The sequence below is a fragment of the Lepidochelys kempii genome, chromosome 2 (assembly GCF_965140285.1).
Source record: "Lepidochelys kempii isolate rLepKem1 chromosome 2, rLepKem1.hap1, whole genome shotgun sequence".
Taxonomy (NCBI): Eukaryota; Metazoa; Chordata; order Testudines; family Cheloniidae; genus Lepidochelys; species Lepidochelys kempii.
Window position 1 is genome coordinate 104,827,517 of NC_136381.1, and position 25,859 is coordinate 104,853,375.

Genomic DNA, 25,859 nt, shown 5'->3' on the forward strand with positions numbered 1-25,859 from the left:
TTCAACAAAGCCTTATCTGATAACCTGTCAGACTCCCAGGCCAATGGTGATTTCCATTTTAACGTGCTGCCACACAAATTCTTCCCCACCCCTCCGCCCCCTGATGGACTGGCTGGGGCATTACTGCTCCTCTAGAAAGGAGTGGGCCACAATGATGATGCATTACACACACTCCCTTTTGTTTATTGCTTGGAGCTGCATAGTAGGCTCCAGAGGCATGGACCCAGCTTTCTATTTGATTGCTGTGAGGAGTGCTTCTCAGTCTCAAGGTAGGGGGATGAAAGCAGAGTGGGTCCTAAAAGACTCATCCTAAAATGCAAACCAAATTTTAAAAACTGCAGAGAAAACATTGTTGTGGAATTGGTTTTCTCTACTGAAGCCCTAATTGTCATTTTTAAATTTCCTTTTGCAGACTGGCCACTTGTCTCCACTTTATAATCTCTTTCTCTGAGTAGATCGGATACCTCCATGAACATAATAAATGTATCAGGAAATGGCATTGCTCACCGGGAACGCAGATCCCAAGTTCACTTCGTATTCCTACAACAATTTGGAAAACTTGTGCGAGGTACAGACCAAGAAAGGGTTCTTCTACAAAAAAGCCAAGCTTCTTCACCCTGGGGAAGACTTGTGCTGCTTGGCCCATCTAGAGGACCGAACCAGGCATGTGATCATCAATGTAGGTGGCATTAAATACAGGATTCCGTGGACCACACTGGAGAACTGCCCTTTGACCAGGCTTGGAAAACTAAAATCTTGTAACAACTATGATGAGATCATGGACATCTGTGATGATTATGATGTCAGCTGCAATGAGTTTTTTTTCGATCGTAACCCTTGTGCCTTCAGGACCATCATGACTTTCCTGACAGCTGGGAAGCTGAGGCTTCTAAGGGAGATGTGTGCCCTCTCTTTCCAAGAGGAGCTAGTGTATTGGGGGATAGAAGAGGAACACCTGGAGTGGTGCTGTAAGAAAAGATTGCAACAGAAGGAGGAGGAGGCAGCCGAGGCCATGCTGTATGAGAGGGAGATGATGGTTAATGAAACGCCGCAGTGTGCCTTCCAGGACAATAGCCGTTTGGGTTTGTGCATGAGAAAGCTCAGGGATATGGTGGAGAACCCTCACTCTGGGATCCCAGGAAAGATCTTTGCTTGTATATCAGTCTCCTTTGTTGCCATCACTGCAGTCAGTCTCTGTATCAGCACCATGCCAGATCTCCGAGAAGAGGAAGATCGGGTGAGTGCAGCCTTCAATGGCAACTCTTATACTATACTTTATCAACAGCAAAACACACTAAGTAAGCTATTTTGTCGTGTCTCATCTGGAAAGATCAAGGACAAAGTCATTCAGATACTGTCTGCAGTATTTATGATGTGGAGTGCAGTCTGGTGTAGGAGACCATTATTTTATTGTTAGTCTAGCTGAGGCAATCCAAATCCTCTGCTTTGTCAATGGCGATGTGCCAGTTTACAGCAATACAGAATTTTCTCCCAGAACACATGCGTGCCACCACCACAAAACAGATGCTAGAATAACAATTATTTGTTCTCTCATTATTATACAAATGAACCTTGCTTCAGGTTCACTATTTTTGACTTTGGATTATTAGCTGTGTCTGTCTCTAGATTGTCAGTTCTGCCTTTTCCTAAAAAATACTTTAAATATTTTGCTTTTTTAAATTATTAACAACTCTTTGTAAGGAACTTAACTGAAAAAATATCCTCCTGGAGGAGGAGGCGACGAAGGGTTCAGGGGAGCTGAGGCAGCCCCTGGACAAGAGAAACAGAACATACCCTCATGTGCCTTAATTTTCAAATGTGCTGAGCACTCATAGTACCAATTGATGTTAGCGGGAGCTGTGGGTGCCCTGCACCTTTGAAAATCAATCACTTTATATATTCTTCATTTTCAGTGCAGGTCCCTAGGGTCTGGTCTCTTACTCATGTGGGTAGCCCAGATTTCTGGGGTTAGTCCCATTAAAGTCAGTGAGAGTTTTGCTTGAAGATTGCAGGATGCAGCCTTTAATTTTTACATTGAAACGTGTGAAAACAAAAGATCGAATGGGATGATGGAGCATTGCAGGTGAGGGGTTGAAGGTGGGGGAGAAGCTTCGGAAAAGTTCTCTTGTCTCTGAGGCTTTGGGCAGAGCATGATTACAGTGTAAGTGGATGGATATTTTACTCACAACCAAACAAGCCACTTAATGTTTGTGCTTGTTTTCCAGCCCAGTGGTTATTTAACACAAACCTGACCAGTCACCTGTTTCAACAGCACTTCATCCCATCAGGCTCTGCCAGCGTAAACACACTTCTGTACCAAGCTCTCCTCATGGTAAAAATCTCCAGAAACCACTTCTTCTCCTAGCACCCCATCCCACAGGGTGCTGTGCGCCCTCAGCTCCCCAGAAATTCCAGAGAGTTCTGTGCTGTGTTTTTATGAGTACTTCATACACAATTAAAATCCACCCTCTGCTGGTATGGTATGCACAGGACATTATCAGGTAGCCATGTTCATCAGAGGTGTTGAATTTAGAGTCAGACCCATGGAACAATATTACTTCCTGCTAAGAAAAACCATGCAAAACACCTGGTCTGGTTTTTTTAATTGTTGTTTTGTTAGAATGATCTTGTTTTACAAGTTTTTTATCTCCTAAAATGAACATTTTAGGATAGTGGCTAAAGCCAATTTGTTCTGATAGTTAAAACAAATCATAGTTTCAAAAGCCAGTAGCTGCAAGAAAACTGAACTTCCTTAATTTGTATTTTAGATACAGCTTGTGGAACTGAAAAACTCAATACCTTTAAATAAGCAAAGTCAAACAAAATCTACTAAAAATGGCCTATGACAATTAGTTAACCACTAGCCACTATTGTCTGCAGAGTGCTCTAGATTTTGAGAGAGTTTCTACAGCAAATGGATGCAGGATGAATTCATCTTACTGGGAAAGCCCTGTCCATGCTACTACTAAATAAAATGAGTTTGAACTTAACAGTAGTCTGCAGAATAATGCTCAGCACTAGTCTTGTAGCAGGGCTGGGACTGGGTAGCTTGTTAGGGCTTGGCAGGACCACTAGGAAACACTGTGTCAAGATTGAGACAACAGGGAACACTATGTCAAGATGAAGGGGGGGTTTTCTGACCTCTGAAAAGTAGGGTAGGTTGGGCTCTTGGAAGAAGAGTCCCAAACTGGCCTTTCTTCCCTTCTTTCCTCTGCCTGTCCTCCCACTAATAACACTTCTCCAGTACCTTGTAATCAAACATCTCATAGCACATTTCAAAGGTGGATATTAGCTCCTTTTAATAGATGGGAGAAACTGAGACATGGAGAAGTTAAGTAATTTGACCAAGGTCACACAATGGGTGGTCAGAGTTGAGAATATAACCTGGAAATCTTGACTGCCAGTCTCTTATTTCCAATCTACAGGAAATACTGCTTCCCTTGAGTGCAATAAGGGTGTGACACGGGGGGTGCCGGTAACAGATTGATCTTTATTTCCTGTTCCTAATTACCTGTTGTGAGTAAAGGTTATAAAAAGTCATACCCCTGTGATTGTCACGTGGCAGGAATTGGTCTCCACTCTTACAGTGAGGAAGAGCTGTTACAGAGAGTGGAGTGCCTGGTTGAAAGGCGTCTGTTGGGGAGCATGAAGTTTTCATTAATGTCACATAGATGTAACATACTTGACTTTTCTAGGGCATTTGACTGAGGTACCACACAACATTCCAATGATAAAACTAGCAGTATACAATATCAGGACAGCATACATTAAATGGCTTAAGAATTGACCAACTGACATATGTCAGCAACTCGCCAGCAGTGGGGAATCCTCACTGAGTGGGGATGTTTCTAATGGGGTTTCACAGAGATTGATACTAGGCCTTTTGCTATTCAACATTTTCATCAATGATCTGGAAATAAATGTAAATCACTGCTGATAAAATGTGCAGATGATGCAAGGATTGGTGGAGAGGAAAATAATGATGAGGAATGGGCAATCATACAGAGCAGTCTGGATGGCTTGGTAACTTGGGCCCAGGCAAAGTGTTGTTGTTTTTTTAATGCAGCCAAATGCAGAGTTATATACCTAGGAACAAGTAATGCATGCCAGACCTACAGAATTGGAGACTGTATCCTGGAAAGCAGTGTCTCTGAAAAGCATTTAGAGGTTATGTGGACAGGCAATTCAGTGTGAGCTGCCAGTGTGGTGCTGCAGCAAAAAGGGATAATGTGATCCTTGGACATATAAATGGGACTGGAAATAGAGAGGTGATTTTTACCTCCAAGTATGGAATTGTTGAGACAGACAATGCAATACTGCGTACAGTTTTGAGGTCCACATTTTTTTAAAAGATGGTAAAAATTGAAGAAGGTGCAAAAAAGAGCCACAAAAATTACTTGAGGGATAGAGAAAATGCCTTACACGGAGAGACTTGAGGAGTTCAATCTATTTAATGTATTAAAAAGAAGCTTGAGAAGTGACTTGACCCATAGTGTGTACAAGAAAATGCACATAAAGAAAATACTGAGTACTAGGGCTTTTTAATCTAGCAGAGACTGGCATAGAAAGAAATAATGGTTGGAAACTGAAGCCAGACAAATTAAAATTAGAAATTAGGCACAAGTTTTTAACAGTGAGGGTGATTAACCCTCATTGAAACACATTACCAGGGGAAGTGGTGGATTCATCATTTCAGTGTCTTCAAGTCAAGAACGAATGCCTTTCTGAAAGACATGATTTAGCCAAACACAAATCATGCTTTAGTCAAACACATGAGTTATTGGGACAATACAGAAATAACTGGATAAAATTTAATGGCCTGTGATGTACAGGAGGTCAGCCCTAGATGATGTAATGGTCCTTTCTGGCCTTACATTATGAATCACTGATGCTCCTGGAAGCAGGCATTGTTCTGTCACTCGCATTGAAAAGGGGTTGTGGAAGGGCTATGGGCATGGTAGAGTGCTTTGTTTTATTAGAGGTAGAGCCCCAGGATGGGGGATAGGTGATGTGAGCACCTGTCCTTTATTTCACACTGAATATCCCATGTCCTGTATCGAATCAACATAGGATGCACTTCTTCCTGCATGTCAGCAATAAATAATCTTTCAAAGGGTCAAACTCAGTAATACAAAAGTACAGTTTTATACCATGAAGAAAACATTGTGGGTGCTGTCCCTTTCAAAAACAGGCTTTCTCCAGTATTTTTCACACCAGTGTGTGTGTGATGTTCAGCACACAGTTATGTAACTATCATGACTGTTTTCTGGGTATAGCTCATTTTTATTGTGTTTGCCTGGCTTGCTGCTGATGCTCCATTTTGGAGAACCCAGTTCAGTTCAGTTCAGCTGCTCTTGCAGTTTGAGCAACACACATTTTGCTCTCTCATGGAGATTTGTTCTTTGTTTTCCTCAATCTAAAATAAAAGTCATTCAATCTGAAAACACATTATCTCTCTAGTGTGTATGGAAAACACAACATTCTTCTTTGTTTTCCTTGAAACACAGGTGGGGGACGACGACGACGACGTACAAAAATATTCCACTTCTGTACTTTAAAGACCTACCAATGTAAAGCTCTGTGTCTGATATAGGCCCCTATCTGGCAACAGATTCTGCAGGAGTTGGAGCCTTGTTCACTTCAGTGAGTCTCCACCTGGTTGCAGGAGTCTGCCCACAAGGAATAACTTGTAGGATCAGGGCCTTGGATTGTAAACTCCTCTGGCAGGAGCAGTGACTTCCTCATTGTTTGTACATGGCTCAGCACACTGATGGAGCTTAGCAAGTAACAGTATTAGTAAAGCGTGTTAACCACCTTGCATGCTGTTACTTGTGTACAGTTTAAAATTTGTACCCAAGGATAGATCCTAGGCCTGGTTTGGAATCTTCTTATAGGGAGAAAATGTGTCTACATTCCTTCTGGACAGGGAATAAACAAACACTAAATATTCTTTCAAGGACATGCTGTACTCTCCGACTCAGGCTATCTAGCTGGAATTATTATTGTTGTATTTATATGTCGGAGATATCAAGACAGGTACACTGTTTTTCAATGCACCAGTCTTATTCCTGAGTGGATGAACTCTGAGAGTGAAAGGTTTATCCCACCAAGAGAACCCTCTTCCTGCTGATAAGTCATACATCCATCCTATTACTGCTGCAGGAAAAAAGGAAGGAACTGATAACGGAAAACAAATGCTTGAGCATATTTACTTAGAACCTGATCCTCCACCCTCCATTACACCCTTGTGGTATCCCCTGGAAGTCAATGTGACCTCTTACAGATGCAGGATCACAGCCTTAGAAATCAAAAGTAATTATCATCTGTGCAGTTTCAGTTGAACAGATGGGATTATTTGGAGAGTTATTCCATTAATTGGGTGCCAGCACACTTTTAAGAAAAATATGCAAAATTAATCATTCATAATTTTTTCTGCATATTTCAGATGAACTCTAGATGACGATAGCAATCCCTTGTGGTTCTGCAGGGGGGTAGATAGCACTGGGTTGCTATTTTCACACTTAATTTTTTTTTCTTAGTAAGGGTCAGATTCTGGCACCGTTATTCATGCTGAATAGTACCTTCCACTGCAAATAGTTCCATTGACTTCAGATACTGCTCAGTTTAAAAAAGCATGGCAGAATTGGGTTCTAGATTACTTTTTACCTCCAGATACTAATCTTGACTTACACTAGGACACTTACTATCTTTTCCAGATTTTTCAAATTAATCTTTGTGATAGAAAAAACCCACCAACAATATACATAATGATCACTCCTGAAATGTTTAGGAAAAAGAGAGATTTCAGATATTCAAAGAAAAGAAAACTAGAAAGAGAATCAAGTAAATCTGCTAAAAGTGACAGTGGGCTATTTAATTTAAAGTAGTCTATTGGAAGACTTCTACACCAGGCCTGTGCTTAATTTAAAGGGGAAAACTTCTTAAGGAAAATGTACTTCTGAGTCAAATGCATAGCAATAACCCTCAGTCAGTGAGTTCTTTCAAGACAACTACGCAAAGGATCTCCAAGACACAAAAATAGTTAGAGGCATATGATATCTTTATGGCATTGTAGGCATATAATATCCTTAAGGCAACTTACTAACATACTAAAGTAATGGCAAGAATAGAAGAAAAGGAGTACTTGTGGCACCTTACATAAATTGGTTAGTCTCTAAGGTGTCACAAGTACTCCTTTTCTTTTTGCGAATACAGATTAACACGGCTGCTACTCTGAAACCTGGCAAGAATAGAGTCACTCAAGGCATGTGGTTAATATGTCAGAGAAATTTTAAAATGATCATTAATGCATCAAAGCAAAAGCAATGCTGAGAAACCAAGGGTATGAAGAGAAATAATCAAATACCATTGGGTTGCCACACTAGGACTGTTCTTTTGTTCTTGGTGAGGAACCTTAAGCCATAAAAACAGCCTCTCCTACATAAAGAAGGAAGCTTACTTCTTCTACAGGATATCTTTCCTTTGGGAAGAATAGTAGCAAAACACAGAGAGTTTACATTGGGCATATACACCTGTTTTCTCAAAAGGGAGACCCACTTGCATTTTGTATCCTTTGTCTGGGATGATCCAAAATAACAAGGGTTTATAGGTGGCTCAATGTAAATTATACAATAGTCAATAGGCATTTATATATTGGCTTTTCAATTGGTTTTGTTTGCCCTTTTGTTCTTTAAGGAGATTAGTTTGCATATCTAACAATACTGCTGCTGAAATAAGCAAAATGTCAAGAACATTTAAAAAAATTATCTGTCAGCATAACTAGATTTTCATGTCTTCCCACTCCAGCACTAGGATTAAAGATGTCCCATGACCACACACACACACACACTGGGTAGGGTTCTCGTCTCATGTTGGTTTAAGCCAGGGGAACTCCAGTGCAGTCACTTGAGTTACATCTGTATAAAAATGGCAGAGGCAAATCAGACCTGTGCTTTCTTCTTCTCTACACTTGGTGTTATCACGTGGAGCTGTTGTAATTAGAAAAATTCTAATAGAAAGTTACAGTTCAGTAGCCTTGAATTGGAGACCGTGTTATAACAGAGAGACTCATAAATATATAAGAAGATTCCAGGATTGTTACTCTGTGTCACTCCATAGCCTAAAATTTCTGTACAGTCAGTGTGAAACGATGGAAACAGCTATAAGCACGCCTGAGAGCTCTTTTTGGTTCAAAGTATCATCTGGTTCAGTCATCGCTGGGATTCACAATCTGTTACCATCCAGTTTTAAGTTCTCAGCTATTTTGGCGTTTCAAATGTATACCCATTTGTGTGTACATGCCAAGAGTCCTAAACCATTGTGATATCAGAGGTAATTCAACCAATCCCCACCCTAACTCTACAGTTAGTTTGCATGCAACAATTTATTGGTTGTAAGAGGGAGACCACACAGATGGTGGATTACTTGGCTCAACTGCCACACCCTGCACAGGCTTTCAGCTACTAGTCAAGTTAATAATACCTTATACTATACAGAGAGCTGAGACTGTTTAACCTTTTGGGTTTAATTTACACACACTATCCCCTACCCTCCGCGGTCAGGATCGGGAATAGATGTATTTTGTGAATGTGAGTCAAATAATATGTGACTCGAAACCTTATTTCACAAAAGATACCCAACAAAAAATTAATTTCAGACTTTAAGGCAGTTCCTGTTGTTAAATTGTTTAGATTTCTAAGCTATATTCTGATGTACTTTAAATGGGTCAGAATTAGAACTATTCAGGACTGTAGAATGTCAGAAAGGCCACGTATTTGTTGCACAAATAGTATCAGATTGTCTCATGAGCCTCACTATATTAGGGTATTTTTAGATTTAGAGCTCCTGTCATTTTTAGGTTAAACACTTTATTTGTTTTAATGAAAAATAATGTAGAAAGATGAAATAGCAATTACCCTTGGCATTTTCTATCTCAAGGGAACACTCCACTTCAAACTCTTTATGAGGCCCTCTATTAATCTCTCTCTCTCTCTCTCTCTGATATACAACTGTTTTCCCTTGGCTCCCAGCTGCATTAAATCCCATCTTGTTCATAACTATTAGATCAGCACCTCTTTGTGATACCTTGGTGCTCTGCTTTCATTAGTAGGAGTCTTAATAAAAATGCAGTTCATTTTATTCATTTCTTTATCGAACAGCATGTTTTAGAAGTTGAGACACAGTGAACATAACACTCATATTTTAAAAAAATACCTTTACCCATATTGCATATATTGTCTACAGTGTCTAGGCATGTAGAGTGGGATTTTAGACTTAATTCAACTCCCTTTGTCTTGTTTGAAAATCCCAGCTGTATAGCACATTCATCACTGTGATATCTGAGTACAATAACACTGAGGTGTAATAACAAAATATTCTTTCAGATGAAATAATTGTTCTGTTTTAATTTACTTGTTACCATTCATGTTGTTAGTTTGCTTTTTGTATTTCACTTGCCTTAGACAATTCAGTCCTATACTAGCTGGAAGCAGGGGAGGGACCAAATGACCAGTTATGTCTCTTCCATCTCTAATTGCTGTGATTCTGTGGACAATGAAACTAATTGGTGAGAGTAACATTCCCTTTCTAGTTCTGATGTGCTTGATCAGTGAGGTTATTGCTCAGAGGAATATTTTAATTTAACAAGTGCTCATTTTTTACAAATTTCATGACAATATTTTTGTTCGTATTATGTTTTTGTAAAACTTACATAAACTCCAGTTTATGAGCATGAAGCCCATTGACAACATCCTTTAACTCCCAGCATTCATTCCTCAGACCTAAACAAAAGTTTGTCTTCTTATTTCCTTTGGGCTCCCCTATCTGTTTGGTTTAGCCATCTGTTGTCTATAGTCATACACATAGATTGTAAACTTTCTGTGGCAGAGACTCTCTCTCTGATAAAAGAAAAGGAGTACTTGTGGCACCTTAGAGACTAACCAATTTATTTGAGCATAAGCTTTCGTGTAGACGAAAGCTTATGCTCAAATAAATTGGTTAGTCTCTAAGGTGCCACAAGTACTCCTTTTCTTTTTGCGAATACAGACTAACACGGCTGTTACTCTGAAATCTCTCTCTGATATGTTTGTACGGTGCCTAGTACAATGAGGCCCTGGCCTCTGGGTGTTACAGTAATACGAGTAATAAATAACAGGTTGTATTTTTGGTTGCTGTTCAGGTGCACTTGCACACAAAATTGACATTTCTGATGTGTCTGGTCTGACCAGCTTGGTTACTGAGTGAAGGAGAGCACAGATTTTTTTTTTTTTCTTCTTGCAAATGAGGCCATCTCAGATTGTAAAAGATGCATTGCATAAAACCTTTACAAATTCTAATCAAAGAATTTTATGCTTGCATCATCTTGATGTGGTCTCCTTTCTCCACACCTGACAATCAGAGAAGTTTGCTGTGAAAGTTCCAGTTTGAATTACTCTACCATATCCAAAAGCAGTCATGGAAGTGAGGGCTGTATTCCATGGGTCACAAACAAAATTCTACAACCCAGGCAACCTGCAGGCTGTAAATCCAAAACTTTAACATTGTTTCCAACTGTTTGATGAGGTTCTTTTGTCTGAACCCCACAGAATCTGCACATATTACAATACCAATGGCCAGATTTTTCATGGCAAGGCGCAGGGGGTTGTGATTATGTCTTTTGGAAACAGTAGTGTGCTTTTCTGTGAATCATCACAATGATTCAGCCCTTCACATGTAAGAAATACCTATATTACTCTTTCCTTCATGTCTGTCTTTCGGTTTCCTGGTCATCCTATTCTGTAGTGGGCTTCCACCTCCAGCTGTCAATGTTACAGTATCTATCACCATTAGCTCCACTGATCACCAGTGTGGATGCATCTGATCTCTAGGGAAACAGAGTTGGTGTGAAGAGTTCTCTCACTTCTGTCCCACAAAGCACCGGTACAGCAGAAGTGGCCTGTCTGGCCACTGTCCTGCACTCCACTGCCGGGGACTCAAGATGGCTGGAAGACACCAACTTATCCAAATAGCTCTGCACTCATGGATCTCCCTTGTGAGCCATTTTCAGAGAGAGACACTTCTGCAGTTTTGGAGCGGGCTGCTCATGAGTAGAAAATGATGTGGGGGTAAATAGCTAATGTTGGTAAAGCACTTTGTAGATAAAGTGCTATGTAATAATCATCCATCATATTTAGCAATCACTGTCCTCTTGAAGCAGCCACAGTTCTAGTTTTTTTTCCTGTTTCTCCCCCTTGTGTTATTTGTCTGTCCCCTTAAAAAACAACAAAACGGCACGCTAGTGCATATTTTTGGCAGAGAGTAATCTGCCTCCTTGATTTAAGCAGCTTAAACCTTAGCAACATCAACAGATTCTAGAGCAGAGGTGGGCAAACTACATCCCATGGGCCACATCCGGCCTGTGGGACCGTCCTGCCCAACCCTTGAGCTCCTGGCTGGGGAGGTAGCCCCCAGCCCCTCCCCAGCTGTTCCCACTCCCCCGCAGCCTCAGCTCGCTGCGCCGCCAGCACTCTGGCCCACCGCTCCTTCCAGGCGGCGTGGCTGGCTCCGGCCGGGTGGCAGGGCTGCAAGTTCCTGCTGCTCTGAGCTGCATGGTAAGGGGGCGGGGAGCCGGTGGGGCTTTGGGGGGCAGTCAAGGGACAGGGAGCAGGGGGCGGTTGGATGGGGTGGAGGTTCAGGGTGGGGCGGTCAGGGGTTGGGGAACGGGGGGGTTAGATAGGCATGGGAGGGCCGGGGGGGCGGTTAGGGGTTGGGGTCCCGGGGGGGCGGTCAGGGGACAAGGAGCGGGGGGGTTGGATGGGTCGAAGTTCTGAGGGGGGCGGTCACGGGGCGGGAAGTGGAAGGGGGCGGATAGGGGGCGGGGGCCAGGCTGTTTGGGGAGGCGCAGCCTTCCCTACCTGACCTGCCATACAGTTTCACAAGCCTGATGTAGCCCTCGGGCCACAAAGTTTACCCACCCCTGTTCTAGAGCAACAGCTATCGAAAACGACATAAGGACATAGCCCTGCCATAGCCCCAGGAAAAAGAAAAAGCCAGCTCTTCCAGCCAGTATGGAGAGTTTAGGGGCTGTGAGGGCATTTTGTCTCACTTAGTGTCGGTCACAACATTTTTGAGTGAGCATGTGGAATAATTTCTCAATTTCTGCAAATTCTCATGATCGAGAACTCCCCATCCATAGCAAATATTACAGACTCGGCTTCTGACCCTCGCCCTCTTAACTTCAAACCTTACATACAGTTTAACTTTACATGGAAATTGCTTTCTGTGGGGGTGGGAAAGGGCTAAGCTTTCTTCAAAGGACAAGGAGGAGCCTGAGGAAATTTTAAGGAGACTGGGAGATCCATGTTTGTTGAGGTCATAAGAATGGTAAGTTCTGGATACAGTGGCCAATCTGAACGTAGGTGTGATAAAATGGACAGATTATTTCAGTGTAGTAATAACTGAGGAGGGGTTCAATGGGGTACGCTTCCTGTTAACTTGGTAATAAGTATACCCTGTGCTTAATGAACTTTTCAGCCCCAAATATGAATTTTACCTCATAATTGGTAAGCACTGTTAAGTTTTCATTTTCATATTATGTTAAAATATCACAATTACATTACAGTCATTATAAGGAACTAAACATTCAGGAATCTTTTCGCAAAAAACATCAGCACCCTTGTGATTTTAAACTTATTCACATTTGGTGTAACTGTGGTACAAACAGCAAAATGTGTTCCATATTTAATCTATTTTAGGTTCTTAGCTGGTCCACGTTTCTGAGCACCTCATACTCTGTAATATATTTAGTCTCACAACACCCCGGTGAGGCTGGGGTTTATTCTCATTGTGGAGATGGGAAACTGAGGCACAAAGGCAGGTGACTGACCCAAGGTCACACAAGGAGTCTTTGAAGAAATCCAATGCTAATGTCTCCTTCGCCTGCATCCACAGTTTAAAAAGTACAGAAGGCCAATTTGCAATACCCTTATTCACCCTGAGTAGGATCCATACTCCACAAATGTTTGCATTGCCTTCAGTGGGACTGCTTGTGCTGTCAGGTGCTATTCAGTGCTAGTAAGGGTATCATAATGCATCCCTGGGTGTCATTATTTATATCACAGGAAATATTGGGCATTTTCACACTCATACCTTGGCTTGCTTTGAAGGGTAAAATCTGTCCTTTACTTGAAGAAGAAGAAAAATAAATGGGCATGTTCATCTCAGAGCTCCAGGAGATGTTACTTTCTGAAAATGGGAGAACTGGACTGGAATAGAGAAGCTGATTGTTTTTGGCTAGTCCCTATGTAACTGGACTTCAGTAATGAAGTGATTAATATCTATGCAGCACTTAGACAAATTACATCAGATCACTTAACGTTACAAATACTTATATTTCAGCTTCTCTAGATGCTATAAGTGGGGTCAAGGAAATGGAATTGTGTGAAATTGAAGACTTTTGGAACTACCCAGGAAACCTTTAAATTCAAGACAGAGGGAATGGAATAATATACAAATGAATACATTTTTTTTAAAAAAACACCTAAAGGAAAAGCTTAGCCATTGCCATTATTATTTATCGAAGGCCTAACAACGAAACAGAGAAGTGGAAGCAAGCTAATGAGACAGTATTTTTAAATGGTACATTAGATGATCTAGGTAATTATAACTAGTTAGCTTGATATTGATCCCAGGAAAAAAACATGAAAAAGCTGATGCAGGATGTAGTCAGTAAAGTATGACAGAATAATTAGTGCCAGACAACACGGTTTTATGGAAAAGACATGTCAGACAAAGTTGATACTGCTTTTTGATGAGATACAAGTTTGGCCGAAAAAGTTAACTGTGATGAAATAATAGTTTTGGTGTATGTCTACAGTGAAGCTGTAAATGCGACTCATATTAAATTAATTTAAAAGCTGGCTGATTGATAGGTCTCAAAAAGTAATTGTAAAGGAGGAATTATGATCCAGCAGGTGCATTTGTAGTGGGGTCTTTTAGGGATCAGTTCTTGGCTCAGTGCTATTCAATATTTTGATCAAAGATCTGGAATAAAGTGTAAACTCATTGCTGGTAAAGTTTGCAGATGGCACAAAAACTGACAAAGCAGGGTCAGTTCTAAAGAATGATATGGTAATGAGGGCCCCTTACACCTGGACCATAACCCCACACCCTGTCAGCTGGCTCCACCCACACTCCGCACCAAGCCCTGTTCACTCTAGGTCTTCCTGCTCCCAAGGCCCCCCGCCTGCTGAGTCCCTTTTCTACTCTGCCCCTTTCCCCTAACACGCCCCCCCCCCCCGCCTGCCGCTCACTGAGTCCCTCCACCCTCCTCCCCTGAGACCTCTGCCACTCACTGAGTCCCTCCTCTCCTCCACTCCTTCCCCATGACCCCCACTGCCTGCTGAGTCCCTCCACCCCCTCTTCCCTGAGCGGGGTGGGGATCACGAGGGGGGGTGGAGGAAGTCAGCAAGCGGTGGGCAGTGAGGACCTCAGGGGAGGTGGAGGAGAGGAGGTAGTCAAGACTCAGTGAGCAGTGAGTGGGGGAACACAGGGGAAGTGGAGATGGGGGGAGACTCAGCGAGGAGCGGCAGGGGCCTTGGCAGAGGAGTGGAGCAGGGCAGGGAAGAGATGGAACACGGATGTGACTACAGGGGAAAAGTGGGAAGGGACCTTGGGGACGGACCAGAGGCGGGGCCACCACGGTCCAAGTGTCCGCACTCTCAAAGGTGGTAGGTTGGTGGCTGTGTTGCAGGGGAGGCTTAGCCTATTATACCCACTGTCTATGAATGTTAGCAAGTTGGAAAGAGGTCAGAAAAGAGCTATGAGAATGATTCAAGGTTTGAAATCCAGCCTTACAGTGAGAGACAAAAGGACTCTTTAGTGTAGCAGACAAAAGCATCATAACTGCAGACAGTGGAGATCCAGTGGCTGGAAGCTGAAGTCAGCCTGGAAATAAAGAGCCAATTTTTTTACAGTTTTACCATTGGAACAATTTACCTAAGGATATAGTGGATTCTTGTTTATTGGGGGGTCTTCAAATTGAGGCTGACTGTCTTTCTGACAGAGATGCTTTTGCTCAGCCAGAAGTTATGAGTTTGATGCAGGCATCGCTTGGTGAAATTCTCTGGCCTGTGTTTTGCAGGACCTCAAACTGACGACCACATGGGTCCCATAAAATCTATGAATCTACGTATGATCTAATCCCAAAAGATGCCGCACTCTCACCTTGCACTGGAGTTTCCAATAGGAGTTGAGTGCACTGAGCATCTTTTGGGAGGTGCTCAGCATCTTTCAGACTCAGGCCCAGAGTTATCAACAACATGAAAGGAGCAGTGACAAGTTATTGTGATAAAGAAAAGGGATAGCCATAAAAATGCAGAACATGAATGCTTCCTGTAATGACTGAGTGAACCTTTGTGAGTTTCACCCCTTTTAATGCAGTTCTCTGACTGAAGAATCTTTGCCAATGCTGGCTATATTTTTTGGTACAAAAAAGCACATCTAGGCCAATATCTAGCTCTAATTTAATATTTTCAATCAAAATGTTTGGTTGCTGTTCAGACTCAGCCTGTAGGTCATTTGCGAGCAGGATGACTCCACTGAAACAGACTACAATAAATGTCAAACTTCTCATTCGCTGGCAGCAACCACTGCTTGCGTGTGCTCGCTGGCTCCCTCTCTCTCTCTCTCACACACACTCTCTCTCTCCAGCACTTTGCTCCTGGATGCAAATGGAAAATACAGAGACCAATATGAAGGTGGGGGACTTCCCAGTACTTTTGATCCCCTACGATTTATTTGAAACTTAGCTGATGGTGCTCTGAATAGAGACTACAGGGGGCAAATTTTGTCATGGTAGTGAAAGGTCCATGCATTCTGGTGAACACAACAGCTTCTCCCATTCCGGCACCAGCCTCTGGGTACCAACAGAATAGTGTCAGCTACACCTAAAACTAACCAGCCTATGATTTCAGAACAGGATATGAAAAATCATCAGCCAGGAGAGGACATGTTAGCATTGTCCTTGGGCCTTTGTTTTGTGGGGGAAGGGCACAGAATTACCAATGCCACCTTGAGATGCTCTCTCTCTGCTGTGCAAAGGCAGAAAGCGACAGCATTTCAGTATTTTGGAGCAGAGGTAAAGGCAGCAGCAGGCTGGCAAATTCAGCCAGAGGCAAGCCAGAAGACCCTTTACATCGCATGATAAAGGGGGAAAGAAGGAAAATCAGAAAGACCCACTTTGGGGAAACAAGTGGGAAGACAGGAACCAGCTTTACAACAACAACAAAAACAGGACTGGAAATCATGGCAGGGGAAACCAGAAAAAGAAAAAAATATAGGGCAATGAAGGAGAAGAAACAAAAAGTGGAAAGAATGGGGAGAAAACAAAGCTAAAAAAGATGGGGAAGGGAAGAGATAAAATAGAGGGAGGCAAATAAGCATAAAAAATGTTGCAAGGGATCAGATTTTAAAACTGAGGCTAACAAGGTGTGTGAGAGAGTGTGATAACGGCAAGTATTAGAAAAGGGTGTTGGGACAAGCGTTACAAAAAGACAGAAAGGGATGGGTGTGGCAGGAACACATCTTGTCCCAGATGCTGTATATCCTGGGTTACAATCCTGCTCCCAAGTGCTTCATGTTTTAATTTTCCACTAGTTCCAGGAGAGGTGTGATTATAGGAGCACAGCCTAAAAGGGGGGGGGGGGGCATCTCCCTGAACATTTCAGAATTTCACTGCCTTGTGAGACCACCCTATGGCTCTTGGGCAGCTCCTTTCAGCTAAAAGCGCAAATTCTTCGTGCTGGCATTCCCCATGGAAGCTGATCAAGCTGTACAGAAACGTCTTTGGCGTGGACTCAGTCTCAGCCCCAGTGGAGTTCTGTTTTGTTGGTGATTTACACGCTATAGTGCTGCACAGCTGCTCCTTATGGGAAACAATCCCTGTCTGAATTGTCTCAGTCCCTGCCATGTTTATATGAAGCAGGTGTTTGGTAGATTCCAAGTGCTACAGTTAGCTTTTTTTCTGGCAAGACTGCAGAGCAGAATCTGGCTCGTTTCTATAGCATCTGCACTTACACTTGTGAGGATGACAATTGCAAGGGCTATCAATCCTCATACTTCAGGGCGTACTGCAGTGCAACTGAACTCAGTTCTCTTCACTGCTGCTCAGGACCCAGCATTTACTGAGGCATACAGAAAGATGGATGGGAGAGGGATAGCTCAGTGGTTTGAGCATTAGCCTGCTAAACCCAGGGTTGTGAGTTCAATCCCTGAGGGGGCCATTTAGGGTTCTGGGGCAAAAATTGGGGACTCATCCTGCTTTGACCAGGGGGCTGGACTAGATGACCTGCTGAGGTCCCTTCCAACCCTGAGATTCTATGATTAAAAAGATTCTTCATTGTTGCTTCCAACCTTTGTGTTACTGGCTCTCGTGCTGCTGCTCAGATGAAGAAAATAAGGTGGCCTAAACTCACTGAACAGGATTATAGTATTTGGAACTGGAAGCCAAATGCAATTGAAATGGACTCTTACGTAAAAAGATGCTTATTCTAACAAATGACAGCCAAAGCTTATCAAGTAAGGAGAGTTATGTGCGCACACAGCCCAATCAGGAACAGACCTATAGAACATTTGTTGCATTGTTTTTAATCTTCGTGAGACTTAATGATATTGGACACATCCATTTGTAATGACTACTTATTTGTATTATGGCAGCACGTGGTGGTTCTAGATGCTGTACCCCTTGCAGTCAGATTGTCAAAAGCCCTGAATACCCACTGTGCTGAGCTCTTTTGGTCAGTAGTAAGAGCTGGGCCCTGCCACCGCGAGTTTACAAACTAAATAGACAAAAGCTGATAGTATTACCTTGATTTTACGGAAGATGCGGGGACTCAGGCGCAGATGAAGAGGAGTTAGGTGCCTAAATACCTGTGAGGGTCTAGGTCCAAGTGACTTACAGAGGAACTCTGTGCCAGAGCCAGGCATTGAACTCTTATCTCCTAAATCCTCATCCAGTGCTCCCCCCCCCCCGACCAGAGAAGCTCTGTCGTCCCCCCGCCATGTCCCCTGGACCGCAGTGGGGACTGAGAGCTCCCCCAGCCCTGAGACCATGCAGGGAGCAAGAGCTACTCTGGTCCCAGGGTCGCAATTGGGGTCGGGGCACTCGGGCTTGCCTTGCCCCACCCAGTGCTTCTTCTGGGCCTCTGGGCTTCTGCCATGTGGCAGTGGATTTTTTCCAGGGTCCCCCAATTGACCGGGGCCCCTGCGCACGGGCCCCATCAGCCCAGTGGCTAATCCGCCACTACCTGAACTCCTGCTCGCCCAACACACTGCTGCAAGAGAGGGGCCTGGACTAGAAGTGTAAGGGAGAGTGCTCACTTAGGGACAGGGTAGATCTATCTGTAAGAGTGTTGGCACAGGTGGTGGGTATAATAGGCCATGGGAGGCTCAGCCTCCCCTTGCACTGCCATGGCCGCTGGATCCCCGGTTGCAGAGTTTTGGGGGGAAGTTTTTGATTTATTATGCCCCATGCCGGTGCTGGAGTGGCTGAGGAGGCAGTATGTGCTATTCAGCTTCAGCCCCTGGACTCAAGGGAGATTGCTGATGAACCCAGGAAGCTGAGTTGCACATACTACCTCTTCAGCCGCCCCAGAGCCTGCATGGGGCATAGCAAAGCTTCTCCCGGAGGAGTGTCTGAGAGACACACGCTATTGTCCAGGTGACTTGGGATCTGCAGAGGGGATGCATGGCCCGGCTGCAGGTGGCCTGGGACTCCGGCCCGGGGGTCTCAGGGCTTCGGCCTGCGGGGAGCTCCTCCAGCCAAAGGGAGGGAAGGGGGCTCGGGTCGTGGGGGAATGGGCAGAAGGGGCGGAGCCGGTGCTAGCCTCCCCGAAGGGGGGCTCCACCCACCACCCATGAGTGTTGGTTAGGGTTATGTTGCAGCTTGCTGTTAGAAGTTGCAGCCATTAGCTCTTCCCTTGCAGCACTAAGAGCTTAAGCTACATTAACCTGTTGCACTTCCTATTGTATGTTGTTAGGATAAATTTTAAGTAAAATTGCATTGGTTTTATTTTGGGCATTTATTGTCTGCATAAGAGCCATTATTTATATTTTTGTTCCTGGAGGCAATGGAGGTACACCCACCAATGTATACAGTGCCTGGCCCTGTGCGGCACCACCACCTATAAATATTCATAAGAGTAATAGGAATACTGCAGAGGGGTGACTAGAGGATACCCATCTAATTCCCCCTCGCAGCTGTGGTCCCACGGTTCTCCGTTATCCTTAATGACATAAGGCTTCCAAGCAGCATGTGAGAGTTGCTGTCTTCTGTGTAACCTGGGAAGAAAATGGGGTTACAAAACTTATCAACTAAATAAAAAAAACAACAAAGAAATCCCAGGTTTACCAATGGGGAAAATTCCCAGTTCATTTTTTTCTCCTAAGATAGATAATTCTTAAGGGATGATGGTTGAGTCTTTGAATCCAAACAGGAAATAGTCTGCCGTGAGGAGTATGTGCTTCTCTGCACTGGGATGTGGAGAAAAGAAAGGGTTACAAAAATCAAATTGAAGAAGACATTATAAAGGCCTCCATAGATAAAAAAGTTAGGACCATGGCCCTACATAGTAAAAGATGTCTGTAAGTTGCCAGCTGTACAGTTAAAGAGGGATATGGTGTATGTGGGGACACATCTGTTTACATTCACAAATATCCTAGCATGTTCATAGACAAGGTCAGGACCAACTTGCACCGCTGATGCCTCTTCCTCCGTCCTCCATTTAAAAAAACAAAAACATTCAACTACCCGAGGCAGTAAAAAATCAAATAAAATGGCAGGGTTTGTGCTCCAGAGAGGCCTAGGGCAGGTGTTCTCAACCTTTTTCTTTCTGAGGCTCCCCCTCACCAACATACTATAAAAACTCCAGGGCCCAGTGGGAGGGAGGGGTCAGGGCTCCTGGCTCAGCTACCAGGTGCGTGTGTGGGGACGGCTTTTGCACTGTGAGGCTCAGTGCCACGGAGCCCTGGTTGAGAACCAATGGAGTAGGGCCTTCCAGAATATTTCCCAACTGTAAACATTGACAAAAAGCATTGGCGGCAGGTATAATAGGCCAGGTAAGGCAAAGCCTTCCAGAGGCAGCTGCCCCCATGGGATATGGTGGCTGGGCTGGGTGAGCTGGGGCTCCTCTGGTCACGGGGAGCACTCAGGGCTCCTCCTGTTATCGGGGGAGGGGGGACAGGTTTCAGGGCTGTGAGGGGCGGGGCCAGCAGGCAGAAGGGGCGGGGCCGGCAGGCTAGCCTCCCACTAGTGGAGGTTCCGCCCGCTGCCCATGACAAAAGGACACATTTAAATGGGTGATAAATATCAGTCAAATATAATTTAAAATAGAATGAGAGAAGAAGATAATCGTATACAGTCTGTGGCTACAGGAGTTATGTTAATACATAAAAGTTCATGAACCATCCTGAAGTCAAACAAATAAGATGTCTTACATTGGTGCTAAACAAATGCCCCTCCACTCCTCCAAAACCTGCTGTAAAACAGTAACATTTCAACATGAATATTTAAATATGAGAACAGTTCTGTGATCCTAAGTAAATCAGCAACTGTTTATTTGCTCAAGGTGATTACCACTGGGATGAAAGTTAATAGCAACACTATAGCTGTGAATTGGCAGTGTATTAGCAATCAAAGGACAGTCATTATTATTATTCTTCTTCATTGCTGCTCAAGTGCTCAGAGGTTAGTTTGTTTGCAGCTTTTGTGAATAAAAAGCTCATTTTCCATTAAGCCAGTCTGCAGTGGAAGGAATTTATTCAAATAATTCTCTGCCTCCAACAGTACGAGGGAAAATTGTTATGATTAGTTATAAGTAAGTAAATAACTAAAAACATCTTTTTCCCAAAAAAACAGAGTTAGGGGAGGGGGTTTTTATTTTTTCTTTTAGAAATACTTACTCACTGTTCCAAGTAGTTTTTATAGAAGGTTAATAAATTATTAAGATTGTTAAGCATGTTACACATGTGAATAATGTTATAGACTATTCTAAGCATGTCATTTAAAAGCATTATAGATTGTCGTAAGCCACAGTTATAAACAGCATGTTGATTGGTGGAAGTCAATTATTTATTAAAAATCTAACTCTGTAGGAACTATGTATTAAAGTTTCATTGATATAAATTGTGACCCATCATTCTTTCAACATCTTCATATTCTGGGTGTAGTACCATGCAATCACAGAGAGCTCACTGCAGGATCAGGACATTAGTCTCAGCTTTGATCTACACTACAGAATTACTTCAGTATAACTTCGTTGCTCAGGCATGTAAATAATCCACACACCCGAGCAACGTAGTTATACCAACCTAAGCGCTGGTGTAGACAGCACTACATCAGTGGGACAACTTCTCCCACCGACATAGGTACCGCGTCTCATGGCGGTGGAGTTATTAAGCCAACGGGAGCGATCTCTCCCATTGGCTTAGAGTGCCTTCACCAGAAGGGCTACAGCAGTGCAGCAATGCAAGTTTCTAATGTAGACCTGCCCTCAGTCTTCATCGGCAGCCTGTCAAGCCATCAGTGTTCTGTCTTGACATCCGTTATTCTGGTTTTCAATTACCCATTCTAAACATTTTCTGTGGTTTATTTTCTCTTTGTTACCAGTGATTTGGATAAGTTTTAAACTACACTGGAGGGTGTCTTTAAGAAGCACTATTAAACTTTTATTCGTTGGTCCTTTGGCTAAATCCCTTGTCTTTTATTCTTTTCTGTTTTCTCCCCCTCCTGTTAGGGTGAATGTTCTCAGAAGTGCTACGACATCTTTGTGTTGGAGACAGTTTGCGTGGCTTGGTTTTCCTTTGAGTTCCTCCTGCGCTCCATTCAGGCAGAAAGCAAGTGTGCCTTCCTGAAGACCCCGCTCAACATCATCGACATCTTAGCCATCTTGCCTTTCTACATCTCTCTGATAGTGGATATGGTCTCTGCCAAAAACAGCAACAGGAAGCCTGGCAGTGGAGCAGGAAACAAATACTTGGAGCGAGTGGGCCTGGTTCTACGCTTCTTGCGGGCTCTCCGAATCCTGTATGTCATGAGACTGGCACGCCATTCGCTGGGACTGCAGACACTGGGACTCACGGTGCGCCGCTGCACCAGGGAATTTGGACTCCTCCTCCTCTTCCTTTGTGTTGCCATGGCGCTCTTTTCTCCACTGGTTTATTTGGCAGAGAGTGAACTGGGAGCCAAGCAAGAATTCACTAGTGTTCCCACCAGCTATTGGTGGGCTGTTATCTCCATGACAACTGTAGGCTATGGAGACATGGTACCTCGGAGCATCCCAGGACAGGTAGTAGCCCTGAGCAGTATCTTGAGTGGTATTTTGCTGATGGCTTTTCCGGTCACTTCCATCTTTCACACTTTTTCCCGCTCCTACACAGAGCTAAAGGAACAGCAGCAGAGAGCTGCAAGCAGACAGTTGCACCAGCTAGAGGAAGCCCCAAATGCTGACAGTTCTCAGGGAGTGGGTACCTCCTCCCCACTAGACGCAGATGGGGCGTGGCGTCAGCCAGCAATGAACCAGGAAGACAAGAGGAGATGTTGATTGCAAACAACTAAAAGATTTAGCCAGCAAATGAGAGTTTCAGATCTGAAACAAAACCCTATGGAACTAACATAAATCTGGGTATTTTAACAGTGAGACCAGTACAAGAGACTGTCCTTCTTGAGTAACTTTTATCTTAAGAGAGCACCCTAAAGTGTGTCTAAAAACAACGTGGGAGTTCAGTTCTGCTCCCTCTTTCGTAGAAGGCCACTTTAGTTAAGCAACTGATTTTGGATAGCCCCCAAGGAGAAGTTGCTTAAGCCAGGTTTCCACTGTGTCTGCTAACAAGAAAAAATAAATTTGGAGAGAGAATTCATCCTAAGGGCCCATTACCGGGAGAAAGAAGGGTGCCATTTACTGTACATAAGCTTCCTGGTGGCCCTACTCTGTGCTGAGAATGTCCCCAAACCCTTATTCCCTATGCACAATGGATGCAATCTACATGGCACCCCTATGGGGTGTACATCTCAAAATGTAAAGGGGAAAGTTGAAAGATGGGGGAGAGAGGCCTGCCTTGGCCAGCAGAAGGGCAAATTTATCCCTATTCCCTTGTCTTTTAATAAATAGTGATTTCATTTATTTATTTATTTTTTAAATTGGGAACCATCGTCTGGGCTACCTGCTGACTTGCGCTCTCGCTCTTTATGCATTATGTAGTAAACATGCATATCTACAACTATAGGCTTTGCACTTGAGCCCTGAGGACAGAAATATACATGGACAACCTGGTTAATGACACTGACTGTCAACTTGTGTGTTTTGCATAGTGCTGAAAAAAAGGAGAAAAAAAGGTGTTCCTCTATTAGCCTCCTCCTTCCTGTGTTTTAAAGACCGTTTAACATTTAAGCAAAAATCAAAACCACCTGCCCTTATGGTGAGGCAGGATGGGAACCATTGCAGAGACTCATGTCTATGTAGTTTTCTGCAGTAGTACTTTGAAGACTGCAGCTCTGTACAAAAACCTTGATCCAAATCCATTAAGTCAATGGGAGTCCTTCCATGGACTTTGGGGATCAAGCCCCAAATCGGCAGCTGTCCCACATGTTAGGGAATAATCTTGCATCTCTTCCAAGCTGGGAAGAGATTATCTTTTTAGACCCAGGTTACAAATGTCCTTCCCTCCCTTCCCCCTAGTTTTCATTCCAGAAGAACACTACATTTAAACAAAAAGTCAACCATTTTTTGTTTACTGAATCAAATTTTTCATATCATGAGCATCTGTGAGCTCTCCACCCTATGCTGCTCCTCCTTTGCTGAGCTGCGTAGCTGGTTCAGTTCAGCGTGTAGCGTACCTCTGGATGTATTCCTAATACTGGGTAACATTTAAGAAAAACAACATTGATGGGCACCTCATTCTTTACAGATATAGGAACATTTACACTGCCCTTTTCTGTTCCACCCCTGCGGTCAGGAAATGAACAAATACTGTTATATTACAGATGTTTTTGTTTTTCCCCCCAATGGAGACGAGAATAACCCTACACTAGTAGATGACTGTAGTAAGCTATTCCTCGAAGGAATGGACTGAAAGACCTAAAAGATTGTTTTATTTTAATAAAAACTGGAAGTTTGGTTCCTGTATTGTTGCATTGGCTTTTCTTTTCCTTTGGAGGCAGTGCCATGTGCTCCAGTGTCCCCACAGCTGACAGCAGCCATTTGCTCTTCCTGGCCCATGTTAAACATTGGCCATTATCAGAACAACGGGTCAAGGAATTTGAAAAATCTGTTTAATTTAAAAAACAAGATGAAAATCTGAGCTGTCTTCATGCTGGAAACCGCCAGTGCACCCACTTCCATTCTCAAATAGGTGCCAGCTCTGGGTCTGAGGTTGAGATGGGAAGGGCATCTACCACTCCAATGGACTCTGAGGAGAATTGTGGTCTCAGCCCCACCCAGCAGTGAGCCCTTTTAAAGGGGCCTTATGGACATATAGCACAGTAACATCTTATGGGGAGACTTTCCCTTGCCCCTGCTGATCCTCATATCTAAGCTGTGGAAATAGCATCCCCTTGGTGTGGGATCCACAGAAATACTATGCTGGGTTTTTTTCTATGCGTTTAGCTTCATCAAGATTAGCCCCCATCCCTCCAAACAACTTTGGGGTACTAGGGAGGGATGAAGGTTAATAATGGATTAAAATCTATATACTGCCTCTTCCTACAGGAAAAAGAGGAGAAAAAATATTGACCTGTCCCTCTATGAACCACTTCCAGGCCTGCCAACTGCTGCCAGCATCTTCACAGCATTGCTCTTTTTGAGTTATTAAAGAAAACTATCGGCCAGTAGTAAAGCAGCCACCACTCAAACCTTATGGTTTCTGCCCAGAGCTCCACAGTGAATGAGGGCAGAGCTCTGAATACCAGCTTGCAATGGAGAATTAGAATGAAGCTTCATAGTGCCAGAGAATTGCCACATACTGCTACAATTTGATATTTTAAACTGGAGCAGGATTTTCACATGTTAAGTCTATTAAGGCTTGTCTTCAAGGCCCAGCATACTAGCCTGCTAAATGTAAAAGCAAGCTGTACTGTATGGTAATACATGCAGTATGGAGGCGATGAAGAAGGAGTCAAAGTATTCTTGTCCCAAAACTTAAAATTAAAGCAGCGCACAGATTTTCCAGCTGAACTCAATAGACTAAATCATTTCATAGTATTTACTTTAGTTCATGAACACCATATGCTTTTTATACATATAGTCTAAACACTGGACACAGTGATCACACAAACCTTAAGGACTAGTTTACAATGGATTTGTAGATGTCGCTTCAGACAATGAAGGTTATCACTGTGTCTGTTGAAGTCCATGAATCTAGGAGCATTAAATTCTTTCTAAAAAAAAAGAGCACATCATGTTTTTCCTGACAGAATGAAAACAAATCTTTGCTCTTGGAGGTTTATCAAATAGTCATTAGTGAAATCCCCTTATGGATCAACAACACAGAAACCTGTATTAACTAGTATGTTGTTTTAGCAGTTTCTAATGAACCCATCACCATAGTATCTAGCAGCCAGGTGATAGGTATTTAAGGACACTGTAATGCTAAGATCAACGGAAATGTAGAAAAAGAATGACTTTGCATGTCTAGCACCTTTCAGCTTAAGGTCACAAAAGTATTATTATTGAGCTATAGTAATTTTTATGTATTGGCTGACCATAACCAGTATCTTATAGTTTCAAAAGCCATGTAATTAAATTACAATGTGCACACAGGTTTTTGACTAATAAATCAACAACTGCAAAGACATATTACTCCTGTTACATAAAGCATGGCTTTTAATAAAG

The 25,859-nt window shown here is 43.2% G+C and overlaps 1 protein-coding gene across 1 annotated transcript; it reads left to right on the forward strand.

Moving 5' to 3' along the window:
* Nucleotides 1-493: 493 nt before the first annotated feature.
* On the forward strand, nt 494-24,153 carry KCNG2 (potassium voltage-gated channel modifier subfamily G member 2). Its single transcript, XM_073331811.1, has 2 exons — nt 494-1,237; nt 21,768-24,153. The coding sequence occupies exons 1-2, from the start codon at nt 494-496 to the stop codon at nt 22,572-22,574; spliced, it is 1,551 nt and encodes a 516-aa protein (XP_073187912.1). The 3' UTR covers nt 22,575-24,153.
* The last annotated feature ends 1,706 nt before the right edge of the window (nt 24,154-25,859 follow it).